General features: G+C 40.4%; 1 protein-coding gene across 4 annotated transcripts in view; it reads left to right on the top strand.

The window, feature by feature from the left end:
- Nucleotides 1-22,066, top strand: part of CBFA2T2 (CBFA2/RUNX1 partner transcriptional co-repressor 2) — a 102,381-nt gene extending 80,315 nt beyond the window's left edge. For 3 of the 4 annotated variants that reach the window (XM_026681676.2, XM_087959451.1, XM_087959449.1), the window contains exons 6-11: nucleotides 7,590-7,840; nucleotides 8,741-8,826; nucleotides 10,698-10,893; nucleotides 14,876-14,947; nucleotides 19,631-19,821; nucleotides 21,273-22,066. In XM_026681676.2, the coding sequence (XP_026537461.1) occupies nucleotides 7,590-7,840; nucleotides 8,741-8,826; nucleotides 10,698-10,893; nucleotides 14,876-14,947; nucleotides 19,631-19,821; nucleotides 21,273-21,563 (1,087 nt within the window). In that variant the 3' untranslated portion in view covers nucleotides 21,564-22,066. The remainder of the gene's footprint in view (nucleotides 1-7,589; nucleotides 7,841-8,740; nucleotides 8,827-10,697; nucleotides 10,894-14,875; nucleotides 14,948-19,630; nucleotides 19,822-21,272) is intronic. The other variant, XM_026681677.2, reaches the window with a different exon arrangement.
- Nucleotides 22,067-22,410: the final 344 nt, after the last annotated feature.

Raw genomic sequence — 22,410 nt, 5'->3', positions numbered from 1 at the left:
GCTTCGGCAGTGCTCCGCGCCCCTTCCCCACAAACGCTCTTTCTACCTCTGCCATTCCAACAGATAGCCGCAGAGTTCCTTTAATCTGAACAGCAGTGTGAGCTCTTTGCTCACAATGGAGTCGTATCGCCTTCCTTTCCCCCTCTGAACGCCACTTGGGGTGGAAGATTCAAATGCTTAGTGCCTTCCACCCTTCCCCGCCATTTAGCCTTATAGGAAGAGCCCTCGGAGGCTACTTCTTCACACGGTGGGAGTTTGCTGCTGGGGAGCGCGCCGAAAGATTAATGGCCGGAGGCCATTTTTTATTACAAAGACCTCGTGGTCACGCTGACTGCATTTCATTTCGAGCTGTGTGAGGTACTTCTGTCCCAAGCAGAGGTTTCTTTTAGGAACACTTGGGATCATTATACCCTCATCTTGTTTTTTTCTACATTCGAGGCTATTCCTACATTTAAATTGTTGGCTTAACCCTCACAGCCCAATCAACCCAGTGGCACAACAGCGAGCACCTAGGCCTGTGTCCGCCTGTGCAGGGAAGCTGTTGAAGGCCTGTACCTTTATCAATTTGGGCCTTTAGGCGTTCTCAATTTGGCTGTTTGGTTTCTCAGCATCTAGCCTCGTGCTATTTAATTGACATTCATATACATATAGACACATATATTTGTATTATTATTATTATTATTATTATTATTATTATTATTATTATTATTATTATTATTATTATTATTAATAATATTTTATTTGGGTAATATTTTAATATCAATAAAATATTATTACTGAGATACGACTCATTATAGATAAGTATTATTATTTAAAAAAAAAGAAAAAAAAGAGAAAAGGGGGGAATAAAAACATCATCAGCGCAACTGGTCTGTCCTTAGATCAGGCCCCTGGGCGTTCCAACCGCCTTCACAGTATTGCATTGAATAACAGGCATACTGCAATTCCTTCAATCGAAATGGCAGGCGGTAGCAGCTTTCAGTCCTCATCCTTGAAGGTCAAAGCCAAATCTCAGCACAAACCTAAGCAGGCTAAAGAGAATTCGAAAACTTCAGAAAGGGATGCCAACAGGCGCCATAAAGCATTAGAAAAGCAGATAAGTACACACGGGAGGCGCAGAAGGTCTCACAGGACTTTCCTTCCTCCAGTCCAGGTCCGTCTACCTCTTCCCTCCCTCCTCCTCCTCTAGATCTCTCCCTCTCATCCAGGCGCAGCTTGGCTCCCCAAAGCCAAGAGGCCCAAGTACCTGGGACACCGACCACGCAATGGGCTCCCGAAGCTACATTCACTCCAACGGCTGCCGGTCTTCGACAGGACGACATTCTTCCAAGGAAGTTCCAGAGAGGATGAAGGCCTGGATGGAGCTGGCAATCCGCCAGGGAATCGCAGCAGGTCTTTAACACGCAGTTATGACCAGGGAACATCCTGTAACTGCTGATTATGATTCCCAATCGCTGAGGTCATTGACCAGGTGGGAGCAACACTATACCCAGGTACATTTCCAAGGGGAAGTCTCTCCAAGGGCTGAATGAGGAGGAGGAGGAAGAAGTGGATCAAATTGATCAAATGGAACAGATTGAATCAGGATCAATACATGACAGCGAGCCCCTGTCAGAAGCAGACCCCTTAGAAGGGGGAATGTCTGAGGATGAGGGCCTTGTTCCCAACCAACCTGTATTTACAGGCTTATTCCGCCCACAACTTTTCAGATCTCTCTTGTTTAAGGCAAAAAACATTGCACGCCTGAACAAGTCGACCCCTTCTACCACTCAAGCTCCTTCAGAAGAGGGACTAGAAGATCTAATTTTCAACCAACCAGTAGTCAAGGCAGAGGTGATCCCAGTTCCTCCCATGTTTTCGGACCTGGTACACAAACAGTGGGCCTCTGCAGCGGCGTACCTAGCCCCAACTGGATATGACAGGAAATATTTCAATTTGGCCCCTGATTTTTCAAAATTGTTGAATACTCCCGAGGTAGATGAACCCATAGTGGGATTAGTGTCCTCCTCCACTCCCAGTGAAGCGCCGGAGGCATTCAAGCCAGATGAAAAACGAGCCAAGCTAGCCCTACGCAGGGCCCATCAGTCTAATGTGTGGGCCATCAGAGCAGCCACAGCCACCTCCTTCTTTACCCGTTCTTCTCTCAGATGGCTCCGCCTCTTACGGGAACATGTCCCTAATTCCAACCTTAGGGCGCACCAAGATATTGCTAAACTTGTAGCAGCTGCTGAATTCTCAGCTGACGCAACTTATGCAGTCAAGTTTTCAGCCAGGGCCATTACTTCACATGTCACAGCGCGACGCTTACTATGGTTAAAACATTGGCAAGCAGACTTTAAGCACAAATGCAAGCTGGCTTCATCTCCTATTGTGGGAGACAGACTGTTTGGCCCTTCCCTTGATCCGCTACTAATTGAAACCCGAAACAAAAAGAAACTTCTTCCTTCCCTCTTTCGGAAGTCAGATTCTAGAAACCCTCAGTCCTTTTGGAGGGGATCCTTTCGGCCCTTTTACCAGGGACCCTTTTCACCCAGATACCAGAGACCCCCATCATTCAGACCAGGGCAGCAGCTAGACAGGTCCGACTTCAGGCATAGGAGCAGAAGGGGTGGTCAATCCAAGAGATCCTTTCGAGGAGCAGGAAACATCCTTTTGGCATCCAAGATAAATCCCTGGACCCGACTCCCATTAGCGGACGCCTTAAATTATTCGCAGACCAATGGGACTCCTCAACGTCTGATTCCTGGGTCAGAGACACAATCAGATTTGGCCTGGCGCTGGAGTTTCAATCCACTCCCCCAGATTTTTTTATGTCATGCCCTCTCTCCAGAGGTCCGGTTAAACGTAATCTCATGGAAACTGCTATCCAACACCTACTGGACATACGAGCCATCCAGCCAGTAGCCACCAACCAACAAGGACGGGGTTTCTATTCACATCTTTTTGTTGTTTCCAAAAGTTCGGGGGGGTGGAGAGCAATATTGGATCTGAAACATCTCAACCGTTTCTTAGTATATCGCAAGTTTAAAATGCACACCCTGCAATCTATCTTACTTGGCATCAGAAAGGGTGACGTCCTTACGTCTATAGATCTGACAGAGGCGTACCTACATATTGCTATTCGGCCTTCCCACTATAAATTTCTGAGATTCTGTTATAATAACCACAATTTTGAATATGTGGCCCTTCCTTTCAGACTAGCTTCTGCCCCCAGGACCTTCACGAAGGTTCCCACAGCTCTAGCTGCTCATCTCTGTGATATCCCTGTACGACTCCAGTGTTACCTTGATGACATCTTAATTTTGTCATCTTCCGATCATCAAGCAGTCAGAGATACTCAGAATACATTACAATCTCTACAACAACACGGGTTCTCAATAAATTGGAAAAAGAGTTATTTAACACCATCGACTCTGTTAATCCATCTGGGGGCAGTCATAGATATGGCGGAAGGCAACATTTACCTGTCACCAGGTAAACAGCATTCAGCAATTAGTTAAGGAGATCAGAGGTCTTAAGAGGGTATCCCTAGCTGAACTATCAAAATTGCTAGGCAAGATGATCTCATGTATATCTATCATCCCTTGGACCCGGCTCCACACTAGATCCCTCCAGTGGTTCCTGCTCCCGTACCAGCGCTCCAGCCAAAGCAACTCCAAACACAAGGTCAAGGTACCATCAAAGGTCCTCATATCTCTCCTCTGGTGGACCAGACCAGTCATCAACAGAGGCTGCCTCTTCAAAGAGCCACACAGACTTACCATCACCACCGATGCCAGCCTGTTTGGATGGGGAGTGCATGTCCAATCGCTCACAATCCAAGGCTACTGGTCTGCCATAGAACAGTCGTGCAGCATAAACTGGCTGGAACTTCGAGCAGTACACCTGGCTCTCTGCAGCTTCCTTCCACAGGTACGCAATCAACACATACTAATATTGACCAAGAACGTAACAGCCAAAGCTCACATAAACAAACAGGGGGGCACACAGTCGAAACATCTCATGCTGGAAGCGGAGCACTTGTGTCATTGGGCGGAGAGCAACCTACTTTCCATCAAAGCAGAGCACATTTCGGGCCTGTTGAATACACAGGCAGACTGGCTAAGCAGGGCCACGATCGATCAATCGGAGTGGCGCCTCCATCTGACCCTGTTTCAAGAGGCAGTCAGGACATTTGGACAGCCGGTGGTGGACCTGTTCACTTCCTCCTTCAACATTCAGCTCCCGAGATTTTTTTCCAGGTACCCCTCACAAGGAGTGGAGAACTTCAATTCGCTCCGCTGTCGTTGGCCCCCGGGACTTCTGTACGCATTCCCCCCACTTCCACTGCTTCCCAAGGTCATCCAGAAGCTGCTAGACAAGAGGGCGGAGCTGCTTCTAGTAGCTCCTTACTGGCCCAGACAGCCGTGGTTTGCAGACCTCCGCAGTCTATCCGTATCAGAACCATGGAGAATCCCGCCAGACAGGATCTTGCTAACCCAGGGACCCCTTTAACATCCAGACCCTCAGTGGTTGCACCTGACCGTCTGGAGGTTGAGCGGAGTCGTCTGAAGAGCGAAAAGTTTTCCAACAGAGTTATCACCACCATTCAAGCCGCCAGACGCCCCTCAACAACTCGCATTTACAATGCCACATGGTCCAGTTTCTGCAAATGGTGTACCAAGTCTCGAATCGATCCCATCTCTCCATTTGTGCCTCAAATCCTAGAGTTCTTACAAGAGGGACTTGACAAGGGATTATCACCTAATACATTGAAAAGACAGGTGGCGGCCTTGGCGTCAGTTCTCACTTGTGAAGGTCTACTATATCTTTCCCATCACACACGCATACAGAGTTTCCTTCGAGGAGCCACAAATTTACGCCCTCCAGCGGTACACTGTTATCCCACCTGGGACCTTAACAAGGTCCTTGTCGCTCTCACTAAGGGCCCTTTCGAACCCTTAAAATCATCAAGTCTCCAATTTCTGATGTATAAAGTAGTTTTCCTTGTAGCGATCACTTCTGCCCGTTGTATTTTGGAACTTGCAGCTTTGTCTATCAGACAAGATCTTTGTGTTTTCCATTCTGACCGGGTGGTCCTTCGTCCTGATCCTACATTTATACCCAAAATTAACTCGGCTTTTCATAGGGTACAAGAGCTGATACTTCCTAATTTTTGTCCCAGACCATCCCAAGGGTTGGAATTACAATGGTATAGGCTTGATGTGAGGCGAGCATTGTGAATATATATTAACCGCACAGCGACTTTCAGAAAAACGGAAGCCTTATTTGTGTCGTTTCAGCCCGACACTCAGGGATGCAAGGTCTCATCTTCTACAATAGGCTGTTGGCTATGGGCTGCGATAGCGAAAACGTATCAGACTCAATCACTGCAGGTGCCCAGGGACATAACAGCTCATTCAACAAGGAGTGCCACAACATCAGCAGCGTGGGCCACACAGGCACCAATAACAGAAATTTGTCGAGCTGCAACCTGGGCCTCTCCATCGCCATTCATTAGGCATCATAAAATAGATGTGTTTGCATCCGCTGAGGCCTCCTTTGGCAGGAGAGTTCTGCAACAGGTCCACAGAGACCAGGAGGGGATTCCAGGCCAGACGGAGTCCCTCCCATAGGACAGACCAAGCTTTGGTATGTCCCACTACTGGATGCTCTGAACAGCTCATGGGAGAAAGGGCGTTGGTACTTACCTGACACGCCTGTTCTCTTTGAGCTGTGAAGAGCATCCAGCCCCACCCTTTTTCCATCTGGTGGGGTCCTGTTTCGGCCAACGAATTGTTAGGGCATTGAGGACGAGGGCATTTATTTCTCTCATCTTCACAAAACTGGGGAACCCTGTGGAGGAGTCCTGTGGAGGAGGAGGAGCATTCCACAAATTAATCCCAGCCTAGACATGCAGAGACTGAAGCACCTCCCACTACTGGATGCTCTTCACAGCTCAAAGAGAGCGGGCATGTCAGGTAAGTACCAACGCCCTTTTTCTGATTTTTTTTTTTTTTTACTGTTAGTCCTTGTAACCAAGTAACACCTGAGTTGATAATTTTGACCCATTTGTTTTAAATAGTCATCTCAGTATACTGCACAAGTAAGACCACACTAGGAATACTGAATGCAGTTCTGGTCACCACAATAGAAAATAGATGTAGCGTGTCTCTAGAAAATGTGCAGAGAAGAGCAACAGAAAATATGAGGTCTGGAATATTTAGCCTAATGAAGAGAAGGGTCAGGGGTGACATGTTGTCCACCTCCCAATACTTGGAGGACTTTTACAGGGAAGAGGGGGTTGATTTATTTTCCAAAGCATCTGAGGACAAGACAAGAAACAAGCTAGTCAGAGATCCAACTTGGAACAAAGGGGAAACTTTCTAATAGTAAGAACAATTAGTCAATGAAATAGCTTCCCTTCCAGAGTTGTGGGTTCTCCATCACTGATGGTTTTTAGGAAAAGATGGACCATCATTTGTCCAGCATGGCATAAGGCAGAGGTCTTCAAACTTGACAGCTTTAAGACTTGTGGACTTCGACTCCCTGAATTCCAGTCATGTTAACTCAGGAATTCTGGGAATTGAAGTCCACAAGTCTTAAACTTGCCAAGTTTGAAGACCCTGGGCATAAGAATTCCTGTCTAGGGCAGGGGGTTGGACTAGAAATCCTGCAAGGTTCCTTTCAGCCTTATGATATATTTTGTTCTGTATTTTGCTTTTGAAAAGGCTGCCTCATCTGAAACAAGTTGTGTTTGATTAATAAAGTTTTTCACTACTGTTCCTCCGGACTTTTTTTCAACTTTTACCAATGTTTGGAAGGAATTTGGCCTATCGGACACAACAAAGAGACTTTGTAGTAATATCGGATCAGTTTTGCAGAATCTTTTTTTTCCAGTCAAGTCTCTAGAAAGGTTGTTTGATAAAAAGAGTTTTTCTACCTTACCCCCACCCAGTTTAACACTTTTTATACTTGCATGGGTAATAGTGAAGAAGCTATTCAGGTGATTTTAGAAAACAAAAGCTGGCAATCAGCAAATATTCTGTGAGAAGTGAATTAAAGCAGCAGACTGAATTTAATGCTGCAAGATGAAACAAAAGGGTGCCTCATAATTTACCACCCTTCTGATTCCAGCAACAAATTATATACAAATGTAGCAATTGTGTTTTGCATTGGCTTTACACACCTTCAGAATGATTGGAAATGCTGAACACAATGGATTATTATTGTCTGTATGCTATCATGATATTATTAGGGCATTGTTTTTCAAACTTGGCCACTTTAACATGCACGAACTTCCAAATCCCAGAAATCCCCAACCAGTATACTGAAGTCCACACATTTTAAACTAGCCAAGTATAAAAAGCACTATACTAGAATACCCAAATAAATAAAGCTATGTTTGTAGTAGAGTTTGGATGTTATATTTTTGTATGTCATAAATATATGGGAACCTTTTCTTCTTTTACTGAATTCGTGCCTTGTTATTAGTTTTTGTATTTGTATCATGAGTAATATATGAAACTCTGCAAGTGGGTAGAATAATGTAATAATTCCCTGAATGGTAATGTACATCATTCTTTCTTTCTTTCTTGTCTTCCTTACAGAAGGGAAGAGAATAACTTTGAGAGAGAGCCGATCCCTTCAGAGGCTCCTGCCAAAAGGGTTTGCACCATTAGCCCAGCACCTCGGCACAGTCCATCCCTCATGTTGCCCATCATAAACCCAGCTGGGCAATTTCATCCTACACCTCCTCCACTCCAGCATTATACCCTAGAAGACATTGCAACATCCCATTTGTATAGAGATGCAAGCAAGATGCTGGAACACAGGGATTTGCGAGAAAGACATACTTTTGGTAATGAGATCTGTCCACGAGACAGATATGCCTATATTTTCCAATGTACTCTAATTCCAGTCCAAATGTTGATTGCCAGCATTTGTTTTCTAATTTTCTAATGCCTTGGTAAGACCATACTTGCAATACTGCATCCAATTTTGATCGCTATGATATAAAAATGATGTTGAGACTCTAGAAAGAGTACAGAGAAGAGCAACAAAAATGATTAGGGGACCGGAGGCTAAAAGAACGGTTGCTGGAATTGGGTATGTCTAGTCTAATGAAAAGAAGGACTAGGGGAGACATGAGAGCAGTGTTCCAATATCTAAGGGGCTGCCACAAAGAAGAGGGAGTCAAGCTATTCTCCAAAGCACCTGAAGGCAGGACAAGAAGCAATGGATGGAAACTATTTAAGGACAGAAGCAACCTAGAACTAAGGTGAAATTTCCTGACAGTTAGAACAACTAATCAGTGGAAAAGTTGCCTCCAGAAGTTGTGAATGCTCCAACACTGGAAGTTTTTAAGAAAAGATTGGACAACTATTTGACTAAAATGGAAGAGTTTCCTGCCTAAGCAGGGGTTGGGCTAAACAATCTCCAAGGTTCCTCCCAACTCTGTTATTCTGCTATTCCTATTCTAATATAAGATATAAATTTTGCAAATTTTAGTAGTTAAGCATTTTATTATGGATAATTAAATATCATATAGTAATTTCTGTTATTTCATAGCAAAATTTCATGTTCTTTATTGATCTTACATATGCTTGAGGTTTTGTAAATCCAGTATGTATGTATGTATTGTAAATATGTGTTGATAGAAATAATCTCTTTTACCCCTTCCTCCTTTTTTGTATCACACTATCAGGATTCTAGACTGTACAATTTTCAGATTGTAATATTTCCTTGCATTTCCTAACAGGATTAAATGGAGGCTACCAAGAAGAACTGGTGGATCATCGCTTAACAGAGAGGGAATGGGCTGATGAATGGAAGCATCTGGATCATGTAAGAGCCTGGAGTGAAATAAAAAGTGACTGTCCTACTGCTCTTATAAGCATGGGCTTCATAACGTTCTATTAAATCAAAATTATGTACACAGGAACCAATCTTACAATAATTCACATTGTTCATGTAACCTGATAAATTTTTGGCAGCAGCTCTTCAGCCTCTTAGGCAGAGGTCCACCTTGTTGCTTTCTACTGGACCTTTTTATTTGGAATTAAATCTGGACTCTTGACATACAAAGCATGTGTTGTATCTTTGAGTTGTGGCGGTATGTGTATGCACACAGCCAAGTACATTTCTGTATGATTAGGTGATTGTTTAGTCTAGAGAGGATTTAACTTACTGGTAGAGCACGTGCGATGTATATACATGGTTCTAAGTTTGACTCCTGCATGCTGATTAGCTTTGGGGGAGGGGGTGGAGGAGAGGGGACACACATTCACATGCCTTCTTAAACCTTTGAGGGGTGGGCACCGCTAGTTAAATAGATAGTAGTGGATTCAATGAATAATGTATTTGACTTGGTTATAAAAATGCTTCATGTATGTGATTTTCTTTGCAATGTTTGCATACTGTTTTCTATAGGGAATGATGTTAATGGAGGAAAAGAACCTCAAACATGTTGCTTTTCAAACATTGGTTAGAGCTGAAACCATTCAGTAGGCAACAACATTTTGCTCTTAATAACTTAAATTCAAAATCCACCTGCTAGAATTCCTAGATCGGCAGTTTCTTAAAGTATGGGACCTCTGGGGTCTCCCAAGACCTTCTCAGAGGTCTGCAAAATCAAAATTGTTAGCCAGCTTGTTGAAAAATAATACAATTTTAAAATCCCATCAAACAAACATAAGTGATAGCGGCAACAAATACAGAAATTTTTAATTTTTAATATGGTAAATATCAGTAAATATAATCCATATGAACAAAAGTTCATTTTAGGCCATCCATAATTTTTAATGGGTGGGAAGGAGTCCTGAGAGAAAAAAGTTTGAGAAATACTGTCCTAGAGACTATTACCTTAGATATTAGATGAGGCAATAGAAATAGAAATACTCGTCAAATTTGCAGATGATACTAAGCTAACAGCAATAGCCAACATCCAAAAAGATTTTGACAGACTTGAACAATAGGTCCTCTCCATCAAACTAAAGTTAATATGGAGAAAAGCAAGGTTTTACACTTAGGCAGAAGAAATCAAAGTTACAAGTCCAAATTAGACAAAACCTGGCTCAAAAATAGTAATTGTGAGAGGGACTTTGGAGTGCCAGTGGGCGATCACTTAAACATGAGCCAGCATTGTGTGGCAGCAGACAGAAAACCTAATACAATCCTTGGTTGTATAAGCACTAGAAGGCAAGACAAGAAACAATGGATGGAAACTAATCAAGGAGAGAAGCAGCCTGGAATTAAGGAAAAACTTCATAACAGTGAGGACAATTAACCAGTGGAACAGAAGTTGCCTTCAGAAGTTGTGGGTGCTTCATCACTGGAGGTTTTTAAGAAGAGACTGGATAGCTACTTATCTCAAATTGTATAGGTCTCCTGCCTGAGCAGGAAGTTGGACTAGAAGGTCCCTTCCAGCTCTGTTCTGATTGATTGATATTATCTTGCCTATATTTCAAATAGTTCTGTATAATATCTGTTTTATAGAGAAGATCCTCATTTTCAGCACCATTTATTTTTATACAGACTAAATTAATTATTGGGAAGTAGCTCATCGGATATTCCAGAATGTGTTCCTGCAGGATAGATCTGTTACAGAAAAGCATAACAAAAACTCTTACAGAGGCAACTGTGCAGGAAAACTCTGCTTAACTGTCCTTTGTGAAGCCAACATGTTTCAAAATGTCCTCTCCTTTTCCCTGTTGAAGGCATTGAATTGTATTATGGAAATGGTAGAAAAGACCAGGCGTTCCATGGCTGTCCTCCGCCGTTGTCAAGAAGCTGACAGGGAAGAGCTCAATTACTGGAAAAGACGATGCAGTGAGCCCAGCGAGCCACGGAAAGGAGGGAGCGATTCAGCCATGCGTCAGCATAGTCCTGCGAGCTCAGATACAGTCAACAGTGGTATGCATGGGCACCCTAAATTTAAGGCAGCGGCTTTGTATTAGTATACTCTAGATCAGAATTCCCCAGCTTAAAGTTGCCACGGTTGAGAAATACTGATCTAGATCAGGGGTCTCCAACCTTAGTAACTTTAAGAGTTGTGAAGTCCACAAGTCTTAAAGTTGCAAAGGTTGGAGACCCCTGATCTAGATCAATATTTCTCAACCGTGGCAACTTTAAGCTGGGAAATTCTGGGAATGACGTCCATGGGTCTTACAGCTGCCAAGGTTGAGAAACACTGATCTAGATTTTTGTCTGAATAAAAGCATGAAGAAAAATATTTTGTATTCCTTTACAGGTGAAACTCAAAAAATTAGAATATCATACAAAAGTTCATTTATTTCAGTAATGCAACTTAAAAGGTGAAACTAATATATGAGATAGACTCATTACATGCAAAGCAAGATAGTTCAAGCCGTGATTTGTCATAATTGTGAGGATGATGGGTTAGCTCATGAAAACCCCAAATCCACAATCTCAGAAAATTAGAATATTACATGCAATCAATAAAACAAGGATTGTACATAAAACAATATCGGACCTCTGAAAAGTAGAAGCATGCATATGTATTCAGTACTTGGTTTGGGCCCCTTTTGCAACAGTTACTGCCTCAGTGCGGCATGGCATGGAAGCTATCAGCCTGTGGCACTGATGAGGCGTTATGGAAGACCAGGATACTTCAATAGCGGCCTTCAGCTCTTCTGCATTGTTCAGTCTCATGTCTCTCATCTTTCTCTTGGCAATGCCCCATAGATTCTCTATGGGGTTCAGGTCAGGCGAGTTTGCTGGCCAATCAAGCACAATAATCCCACGGTCATTGAACCATTTGGTGCTTGTGGCAGTGTTGGTAGGTACCAAGTCCTGCTGGAAACTGAAGTCAGCATCCCCATAAAGCTCATCTGCGGAAGGCAGCATGAAGTGCTCCAAAATCTCTTGGTAGATGGCTGTGTTGACCCTGGATTTAATGAAGCACAGTGGACCAACACCAGCAGATGGCATGGCTCCCCAAATCAACACAGACTGTGGAAACTTCACACTGGACTTCAAGCATCTTGCAGTGTGTGCCTCTCCATTCTTCCTCCAGACTCTGGGTCCTTGGTTTCCAAATGAGATGCAAAAGTTGCTCTCATCAGAAAAGAGGACTTTGGACCACTGAGCAACAGACCAGGTCTGTTTTTCTTTAGCCCAGGTAAGACGCTTCTGACTTTTGTTGTTCAGAAGCGGCTTGACATGTCCAGGATCCATCTGTGTGTGGTGGCTCTTGATGCACTGACATGCCTCAGCCCACTCCTTGTGAAAGTCCCCAACACTTTTGAATGGCCTTTTCCTGACAATCCTCTCCAGGATGTGTTCATCCCTGCTGCTTGTGCACCTTTTTCTTCCACACTTTTCCCTTCCACATAACTTTCTATTAATGTACTTTGATACATCACTTTGGGAACATCCAACTTCTTTTCAAATTACTTTTTGAGGCTTTCCCTCCTTATGGAGGGTGTCAATGATGGTTTTCTGCACAACTGTCACATCAGCAGTCTTTCCCATGATTGTGATTCCTACTGAACCAGTTTGAGGAAACATTTAAAAGCTCAGGAACCCTTTGCGGGTCTTATGGCTTAATTAGCTGATTAGAGTGGGACACTTTGAGCCTAGAATATTGAACCTTTTCACAATATTCTAAGATTGTGGATTTGGGGTTTTCATGAGCTGTAAGCCATAATTTATCATCACAATTATGACACATCACTGCTTGAATTATCTTGCTTTGCATGTAATGAGTCTATCTCATATATTAGGTTCACCTTTTCAGTTGCATTACTGAAATAAATGAACTTTTGCACGGTATTCTAATTTTTCGAGTTTTACCTGTACAGCTCTCTGTCTGTTAAGTTTAAGCACATTTAAAGGAGTTAAAGAGTGCACTGTTACCAATAAATATAGAACAACATAAAGAATCTTTGGACTCCCTTTTTGGACTCTTATCTCTTAAGATTAAAGGGCAGATCTCAAGCTAATGTTGACAAAACTTAATGGAAAAATAATGAATCAATTACAATTCTAAACTTCTTCAAGATTCTGAAGCAGAATGAAATGCTCTGCACTCTCTACTTACTGTTTCAGCAGCATTTTAAGCATAACAGTGCTTTTTAATCTTCCCCATTGATTTGCACCACCTTACTGTGAATTCAATCATGGATGTTCTCTTGATATTGATGCTGTTTGGCTTCAGTTTCACTTTCCCAAATGCAAGTGCAAATTAGCCCTGGGAACTAAATCCAGAACTGACATGTATTTTTTTTTTAATCTTACTCTCTCCCTTCAAAATCATAATGAAGTTGGAAAGGATATTACCTGATATTTTGTGAAGGACAGAATACCTAATTTATTTGTAACATTTGCATCGTTACAGAGGTTTGGATGTAACTTTCATCCAAAAAGGTTTTCACAGTGACTTGCACATAGTTGGTGCCAGAGGCTAATAATCTAAAAGATAAGATACAGCAGGGGTGGGAACCAGGTAACCTTGGAGGAGGTTGTGATGGAAAACAGCTGTCATTCATCAACCTTGTAGGGAGATCTGCTTCATTAAATTCCTTTTCCCTCTGAATTGTTTCCAGCTGGCCATTTCTTTGGGACGAGTACTTAGTTTAAGTATTGGTGCCTGAATTAGCACATGGCATCCAGATTGGAAAAAAAAAGTAGTGTGTATTTCATATTCCAAGCTACTTCTTGGCTTTAGATTCAGAGTAAATTTTCCAATGATAAACATGAATATTCTATTTTTCCCCTCCTTGTTTAAAATGACAGTTAATTCTGTTGGCTGCTTTGAATACAGAAAGGTAGGCTATACATTGAATGAATAAATAATCAACCAAGTTGGGCATGCAATATAATGTTTTGCATTGGGCTTTTGTTTAGGTTTCCAAACCATTAGCTATAACAGTTTTCAAGATGCTCCAGTTGCATTTCCGCTGTGCTTCTTTCTTCAGCCTGCCAGTACTTTGTCATAATTTTGCTAGCATTGAGTTGGGTCAATTCAAGCTTGGGGGTTTCTCTGAGCATTTAAGCATTTTGGCTATGTAAAAATCCACACTTAGGAAATGAGTTTGCTATTAGTATACATATTGAATGCATTCTATATTTGATGAATGGTAATCTGGAAGCCAGATTTTCTATCAACGGCATCTGTGCAGTCCTTGAGCATAATGTTTAGGTTTAATTGAACTTTTAAAATGCTTTGCTAAACTAAAAATCTATTCCATTCTGTCTATAACACTGAGCCAAATACGCCTTTTAATTGTTCTCATAGCATTTGGTAATGTATGTTGTTTCTGAATAAATGCCATTTCTCCTACTTTATAAGGATTGATATGAGTAGAATTCTAATATTTTGAGCTACAGACGAAAAAAAAACCCTTCCACAATGCTGCCTTTACTTTACACTATTTTTGAAACTGGAACTTTTAACTTTGTATTCTACGTTGCATACCAGACTCTCAGGGAAAAGAAACACGAGAGACAAATTAGTGGTGAAGTATGCCTATGTCTGGGTAAAACAAAAGCATTATTTTCAACATAAAGTATGCAAATTTTACATCTAATTACCATATTATTTGGGAATGTAATCTGTATGAAGTATTGTGAATATTTCATTTTTCAATTGACTTTAAAATTAAAACACAAGGCACTATTAGCAATTATTATGTTGTGGAATTTAAAGATGCTACACAAAAAATTATGCAATGATCAAAATTACATTTAAAATTAAAAGTGACCATCATTTTGAGATTATTGAACACTGTTTAACTGCAGATATCTCTTGGTTTGGTTTTAGTGATTAACCCAACCTGCTCTCTTGCTACACAGATGCTGAATATAAATTTTTTACCTTGGCAGGGCTACATTTCCATGCTTAATATTATTGCCATCCTTCTTTCTTCTGCAGAATCTCAGCGGGAGAGCAGTAGCAGGCCAGGAACAGCAGGTTATGTCACAGAAGAGATATGGAAAAAGGCTGGTAAGTAAGGAAGCCTGTTTCAATACATTGCTATGGGATGTTACTTTGTTTAGAAGCATCTGGAAAGCACAGGTTCCTATCACTGACCTAAAGAGAAAATATCTGGAGAGCCAGAGTAAATCAAACATTCCAAATAAAAGCAGAGGTGGATTTGAATTACTGCTAAACAGGCAAGCAGCTGCCCTGAGAAATTGGCATGAGGTCCAAGATTCATCCTAGCATATTCAGACTGGAGATTTTCTGGGCAACTAGTGGCAGTGGCAACATCCACTCTGTTTCAGAAAAGACATAGCAGAATTGTGAGGAAACAAAAAAGGAAGTGGTCCTGTCCTGAAGGGGCAAAGGAGAGAGCACAAACGAAAAACAACAATTACAGAATCCTACGTTTTGGTTTATATTAACTGTGTAATTTTTCTAAACACTTTTTGCAAATGTCTTTGCAGCATTCTATCAGGCAGTAAGGTTTATCTAGCTATGGATAAACGTTTCAAGTAGTTTAGGAGAACTTTGCTTTAAATTATATAAATAGTTTCACAACTAATTCAGGTGTTGACTAAAAAGACATGTGAATGTATGATTGCCTTTATCTTTTGGGAAGAGACATGAATTACATATAATTAATGACTAATTTTTTAAATAAAGAAAGCTCAGTTGAAATGAAGATACACAGGCCACAAGTACAAATATTTCTCCTGGACAGTGATAATAACGTGAAAACTGTAACATGGATACCAAGAAAAAGTAGAAAAGGCTTGAGTTTCAATGTCTACAAAGATCTTTGTATGACTTGACAATTTGGCATTTTTCAGACATGATTACTTTCCAAGAATTGTGGTGGCGCAGTGGTTAGGATGCAGTATGGCAGGCTAACTGCCCAAAGTCAGGAGTTCAATTCTGACTCACTGAAGGTTGACTCAGCCTTCCATCCTTCCGTGGTTGGTAAAACGAGGACCCAGATTGTTGGGGGCAATATGCTGACATTGTAAACTGCTCAGAGATTGCTGTAAAGCACTATGAAGCTGCATATAAGTTTAAATGCTATTGCTATTGCTCTTCCAAGCTTTTTATAAGGAAGGGGTGAAGTTTTATAAATTAATTAATTTATTGTAAGAACCTTCCCATACCTTCCCTCTCTGATGAGTGAACTGACTCCTCTCCTTTCATATATCATGTCTGAGTCATTTGGTCTAATTAGTTTGAAGTTAAGCATAAAAAAATTGCAGCTGTGGAAAGATCTTGCCTCTATTGCCTAGTTGTCTTGTCTTCAGAACAGGCAGGCAAATGTCTTTGTTGGATGTCCCAAAGGTGCTTTTTCAGGAGGCAACTGGACTTTCTTTTTTTTTTTAAACAAGTTTTATTAATTTTTAAAACACACAAATTATCATTGTTCATTACATGTTTAAACCTTTTTTCATTGTAAATTTAACAAGTCAGATAAATTATGATTCTGTTTTAAACCATTTCCATTTAACATACCAAAACCTCTTATTCAATTTCTCTTTACTTCTCTTTACTCTTATTCAATATCATTATTATTATTTCATCTATTTCTTTCTGACTTAGTTACCATTATTCTCATTCTATATTTCTACAAGTTTTTACTAATTCTCCCCCCCAAAAAAACATATACACACACAACACACAAAACATAAAAAAAATCTTTTTGGAAAGTAACTTGGACCCAGGTGTCTCTCTCTTCATGGACTTCAATTATATTCATGCTCATCTTACATATCATTACTTATTTTATTTACCATTCTAAGCCTTCTATATTAACTTCTCCACATATTTCACTCTTCTTAATTCTATCTTAATTAATCATCTTAGTTTGAATCATTATATTTGTATCTTTTGTCCATTTTTTATCATCCCTTTGTCTCATTCCTTATAAAAAAGAAGAAAATAAGTTTCTCCTGAAATCATTAATCAGAGTATGATGCCTTTCTATCTCCCCCCTAAGTTAGTCAAATTAATCTTTAAAATAATATCCAATACCCAATCCGATTTTGCTTGGTACATTCTGTCTAACTAATACATCCAAAATAATTAAGTACATAATTAGACAATAAATCCAAATATTAAAAAAAAATACTATAATAAAAATTTTATAATAACATCAATACCATAATCTTATTAAACTCTTTAATTAAAACAGTATTCTAAACCTCCCCTATTATTAAATTTTAAAGCCAATCATTTTTAAACATTTTAACATTTTAATCTCTTATCAACTCTTAAACCATTACAATACTACCATCTCATCTTATGTACCTTGCAAAATCTTTTTTTTTAAAAAAAAAATATACTTTATCCATTATCCATAGAAAATTTCTTTTTTCCCTTTAATTTCAAAACATTGTAGCTTTTCTCCACCTTTTCCCTTTCTTTCTTCTCCCAACAAACCTTTCTACCCCCCCTTCTTCTAACCTCTGCCTTACCGGCTTCCCTTCTCTGTCGTATTCCTTTTCCCTTTTGTTTACTATCATCATATTGGTTTTGCACCTTATTTTTCCCTTTCTTAAATGTTTTTTTAGATCTTAAGTCCTTTAGTTTTCTTCTTTTCTCTCTTCCTTCTTTCTTGATCAAATTCTGAGATTCATTAAAAATGGCTCTTTCCTTTCTTTCTTGTTCCTCTGCTGTCTTCATCTGTTGTAATGTTTGTTGATAGTTAGTAAGCGCCATTTCTAAAAAAAGGAAAGCTTCTTCCACACCATCTTTGCCATTTTTTTTTGCTTGTTCATATTCTTTTCTTAGTTCCTCAACAAAAAGAGCCATTATAAATCTTTTCTTTTCTTTTCCCCTTCTTTCTTCTTACAACAACCAGAATATTCAAAAGAAAATAAAAAAAAAATAAAACAGTCCCAAAGTTATCAGTCAGTCCAAACCAAGGCAGAGTTCTCACTTTCTCCTTCTGGGGTAATATCAATCAAAGAGAAAGAAAGTCCAAATCTGTTTAAAATCTTATTGCAATATCTTCTAGTCTTCAAATCCTTAAGGCATCTGCTCCAACAAAATCTTAGCATACAAATATTTTCTTTTTAATCCTCTCTCTTCCCACTCATCGCTTAAAACCAATTTTCACCTAAAAAAAATAGGTTTCTTAATATCCAGTTATTTATTCCGTAGGAAAAGAGGGAAAGCTATCCTTTCAGCACCATCAAACAGCCGCTTTTTTCCTCTTCTGGCAGGTATTATTCAGAAAGTCATACTTTTCAGGAATTTTATTAAATATGTCTTAGAGTCCTAGGAGCCAAGAAAAACTTTCTCCTCTCAAGCACTTTCTCCACTTCCTCCTGCGCATTCTTACCCGGCTGCCAGCTTCTTTGTGGCGGCCATTACGGACCGCCGCTGCACCGTCCTGGGAAAAGGGGGTTCTGCCGGCCGGGGAGGGGGTCTGCAACACCCCCACACCCTTCTCCGGATCCCCCTACCTTCAGCTGCCCCTGCAGGGCAGCCTAGCTCCGTACCCGTCTGGGTCGGAGCCCCAGAAGCGGCTAGCGCGGCAGGGATCGCGCAGCTTCGCAAATCCCTGCCGCTCGCGAAGCCGACAAACCGGAAGTTTTTCAAGGCAACTGGACTTTCTTGTTTTTTCTTTGAAGACATTTCATTTCTTATCCAAGAAGCTTCTTCAGCTCTGACAGGATAGTGGGAAATGGAAGGAATTATACTCCTTGCATTCAGATCCTTCCATTTCCCACTATCCTGTCAGAGTTGAAGAAGCTTCTTGGATGAGAAGTGAAATGTCTTCAAAGAAAACACAAGGAAGTCCAGTTGCCTTCTTGAAAAAGCGTATTTGGGATAACCATGACCTGGATGACTGAGAATTTCTTCAGAGTCTTTGTTGGATTATATTGCCCTTTGTTCACCTCCCACTCTTGATCAAAATGGTCTCAGAGGGTCTTTTTCTGCTCCACTTTGCAACTTTGCCTTGTCACCACAAGCACTCTGTTCATTTGGAAAAGCGTGCTTCCATTGATTGCAGGTCAACGCAGAAGTTTATCAGCTACTTTGCAAAAGGAAGAATGAATTCCTGTTCAATTGGATCAGCACTTATCATTATTAAAGCTGCCCATTTATCATGAGTAGCTATAAAACCACAATAATTCTATGAATACTTGGCTTGTAAATAGGAGGTTGCTGGTTCTATCCTTAGCAGAACATTTTAAAATGACAGTGGTACCTTGGTACTTAACTGCTTTGAAACTCATCCAATATTGTATTTAACGCATTTTGACATGAAAATTTTGTCCCAGTACTCATTATTTGTTTGGTACTCGGCACAAGCTAGAACTTGTTGGTCAGCTGCCTTGTGACTCACTACATTATTCCTTATGGAAAAAATTGTTTGGTACTCATCATTTTTTGTACTCATCATGCCTCCTGAAACAATGAGTATTGAGGTACTGTTGTGTTATTTTTTTTCCCCTGAGCTTGACTTCCCTGCCCTGGTTTACTTGTTTTCCAGTAACCTGTGGTAAAAGTTTTCAGCTCAGTTTTCAAATAGCTCAGATATTCTAAATAGTAGAATGAAGATGGTCCTTAAGTTCAGGAGCGCTTCAAGGGAAACTAAAGTTATGTGTGACTTTGGCCTTTTATTAGAGAGTTGATTGGAAGCATCTTCAAAGATTACATTTTACTTTCCATCATGAAGCTGTTTGATGTACAACCTTTGTTTTCTTTCAGAAGAAGCTGTGAATGAAGTCAAACGCCAAGCTATGTCTGAAGTCCAAAAAGCAGTAGCAGAGGCTGAGCAGAAGGCATTTGAAATGATCGCATCAGAGAGGGCTAGAATGGAGCAGACCATTGCTGATGCCAAACGACAGGCTACTGAAGACGCTTTCCTAGTGGTTAATGAGCAAGAAGAGTCTACGGAGGTGAGGACTAAGCAGAAATATCTGGTGGTGTTTTGGAAGGGCATGGGGAATGCTGTAATGGGCCAATTCCATTGTGTGCCAAGCCTCACGTGAGCAACCTCAATAGTTCCAGTACATGCCAGGTCTCACGTAGGCTGAAAGCAGGTACTAGGAACAAGGCCATTAACACGTCACAAGGGCAGTTAACTGAAATGCAGGCGTTGGTTTGCTAGTTTAAATTGACCATGGCATTGTGATTGGAAGATACTATACATCCACTAACATTCCTACGCATGTAACATAATGATTGGATGGAGCTCACCTCTTTTGTATGTTCTTAATAAAAAGAGTTCCCCTAACTCTGATCGGGGCAGCTCACCCAAGATAAAACTTGCGTTGGTGTCTTTCTTGATGCATTCGACCACCCAGTGAGAAGCCTTCCATATGCGGAGCAAAGCCGCAGGGGAAGCTCTTGGACATCACCCTAAAGATGAAGTAACTTTGTGTTGGGTTTTTTTGGGGTGGGGGGTGGGGGAGAGGATTTGCCTGGGATTTTTTAGAATCCCATTTGTTTTTATGTTATATATTAATCTAATTTGTCTATGGAGATTCTCACTCATCCAGGTCATAGTTGTCCCAAAAGTTTTTTTTTTTTCAAAAGGGAACTGAACTTTCTTTGTTTTTCCTTGAAGATATTTCACTTCTAATCCAAGAAGCTTCTTCAGTTCTGACTGAAGGGTGGAGAATGGAAGAATTATATTCCTTCCAGTTATCCGGAAAATTGGAAGGCATATAAATCCTTGTTGGGAAGATTGTAGTCTCAAAGCCAATGTAAATAAATGTTATTCCAGCAGCTTTTTTTTTTTTTTTTTGCACCCTGGATAATTATGTTCGTTTACCATTGTTAAAATCCACCTGGTAAAGGAAAACGTGCTCTTCAGAAACATGCTATTCAAGCCTGTTACATCAGAGGTCTCCAACCTTGGCAACTTTAAGACTTGTGGACTTCAACTCCCAGAATTCTCCAGCCAGCAGAGCTGGCTGGAGAATTCTGGGAGTTGAAGTCCACAAGTCTTAAAGTTGCCAAGGTTGGAGACCTCTGTGTTACATGGCTCACTGATGGTTGTTAATTAAGTTATTCCTCTTATATTTGTGCCAGGGAAAAACCTTGTTGGGAGTGCTAGGAAACACCTTCATAGAAATGTAAATTCACAAATCTATGAACATATCACATGACAGTTATAGCTGATGTAATTATAGCTAGGTTGCCATTTGATAGAGTTTGACAAACTGTTCTATGTTATTCTGGACAACATTTGAATTTGATTATACAAGGAATTTTCTTATTAGTGGTATTGAAGCACTATCTTAATAGTACCTCCCTCCAGGCATTTTTCCTCCTTGAAATAATAAACCAACTTCAAACTGTTTATGCGGCAGTATACTTAAGGTTTTCCTTTTTGGTTTTTCAGAGCTGCTGGAATTGTGGCCGCAAAGCCAGTGAGACATGCAGTGGATGTAACATTGCTCGTTATTGTGGCTCCTTCTGCCAGCACAAAGATTGGGAGAGACATCATCGAATCTGTGGGCAAGGCCTGCACAGCCAAGTTAAGCCAGTATCCTTATCAGCCAGTCGGTCTTCAGCTGCCACTCTCAATGTAGCTGATGGAATAGCAAGCCCAGCTCCGGAAAAAACATCCACAACCACTTCTCGATCCTCCACTCCAGCCTCTGTAACAGCAGTGGATACAAATGCACTCTAAAAGGGAACTCTGCATTCAATACATCTTTTTTTGTTATTTTGTACTTTGGAAAACAAAAACCTCAATACATTATTAAAAATTTATATTCCCGCACTTTGGAATTCAGACTATTTGTTGGGGAGGGTGGCTTTTCCACAATATTACAATGACATTTTTAGAAATCTGTTAGTCCTTCCAATTTGGGATCTCAGAATGATCTCAGTGTTTCCTGGAATTTAGAGAACTTTGTTTTAATGTAACTTTCACAAAAGATACTCTATATTGATATAATTTTAAGCTTCTAACTAGCAGATTGTTCTCTCTTTTTATCACGAAGCAAAGCTGCTTGGAAAGCCTTTTCTCCATTTAATGTTCTCATTCTTCCTCTGTATAATCTGAAAAATTGGGTTTTCACTACTACCAACCATTGCTATTTGAGTATCTCTAGGCTTTTTACATATTGTGACAGAATAAATGGACCATTTTATTATCAGGCAGAACTATGTAAATAAAATATAATATAAGCAGCCTGACTGTTATTTTTACCCTTCATACTCTAGCATTGAAGTCTTTTTTTGGGGGGGGGAGGGGTGTTTTGATTGTCATGTTTTCCATCATTCCTGAAATGGACAAATGACTGAAAGATGCTGTTCTTGTGCTGTAAAAGGTAGATCTAAAACTTATTTATATAATGACTCATTAGCTTTTTCTCTTACCAATTTTGGGAACTTATGGATACAGAGCAGAATGTTTACAAATTGGTTGGAGGGCTTAAACAGATTAAAATGTTCTGTCCAAAGATTTTTCCAAAACATCTTATTGGATCTTTTAACAAATCAAATTATTTATTATGTTATCCCAACTCTGT

The sequence above is a fragment of the Notechis scutatus genome, chromosome 3, assembly GCF_049901735.1.
Source record: "Notechis scutatus isolate UNSWTSFEM ecotype Mainland chromosome 3, rNotScu1.2, whole genome shotgun sequence".
NCBI lineage: Eukaryota > Metazoa > Chordata > Lepidosauria > Squamata > Elapidae > Notechis > Notechis scutatus.
Note: the sequence above shows the minus strand (reverse complement) of the source record. Positions and strands in the feature narration are given on the sequence as shown.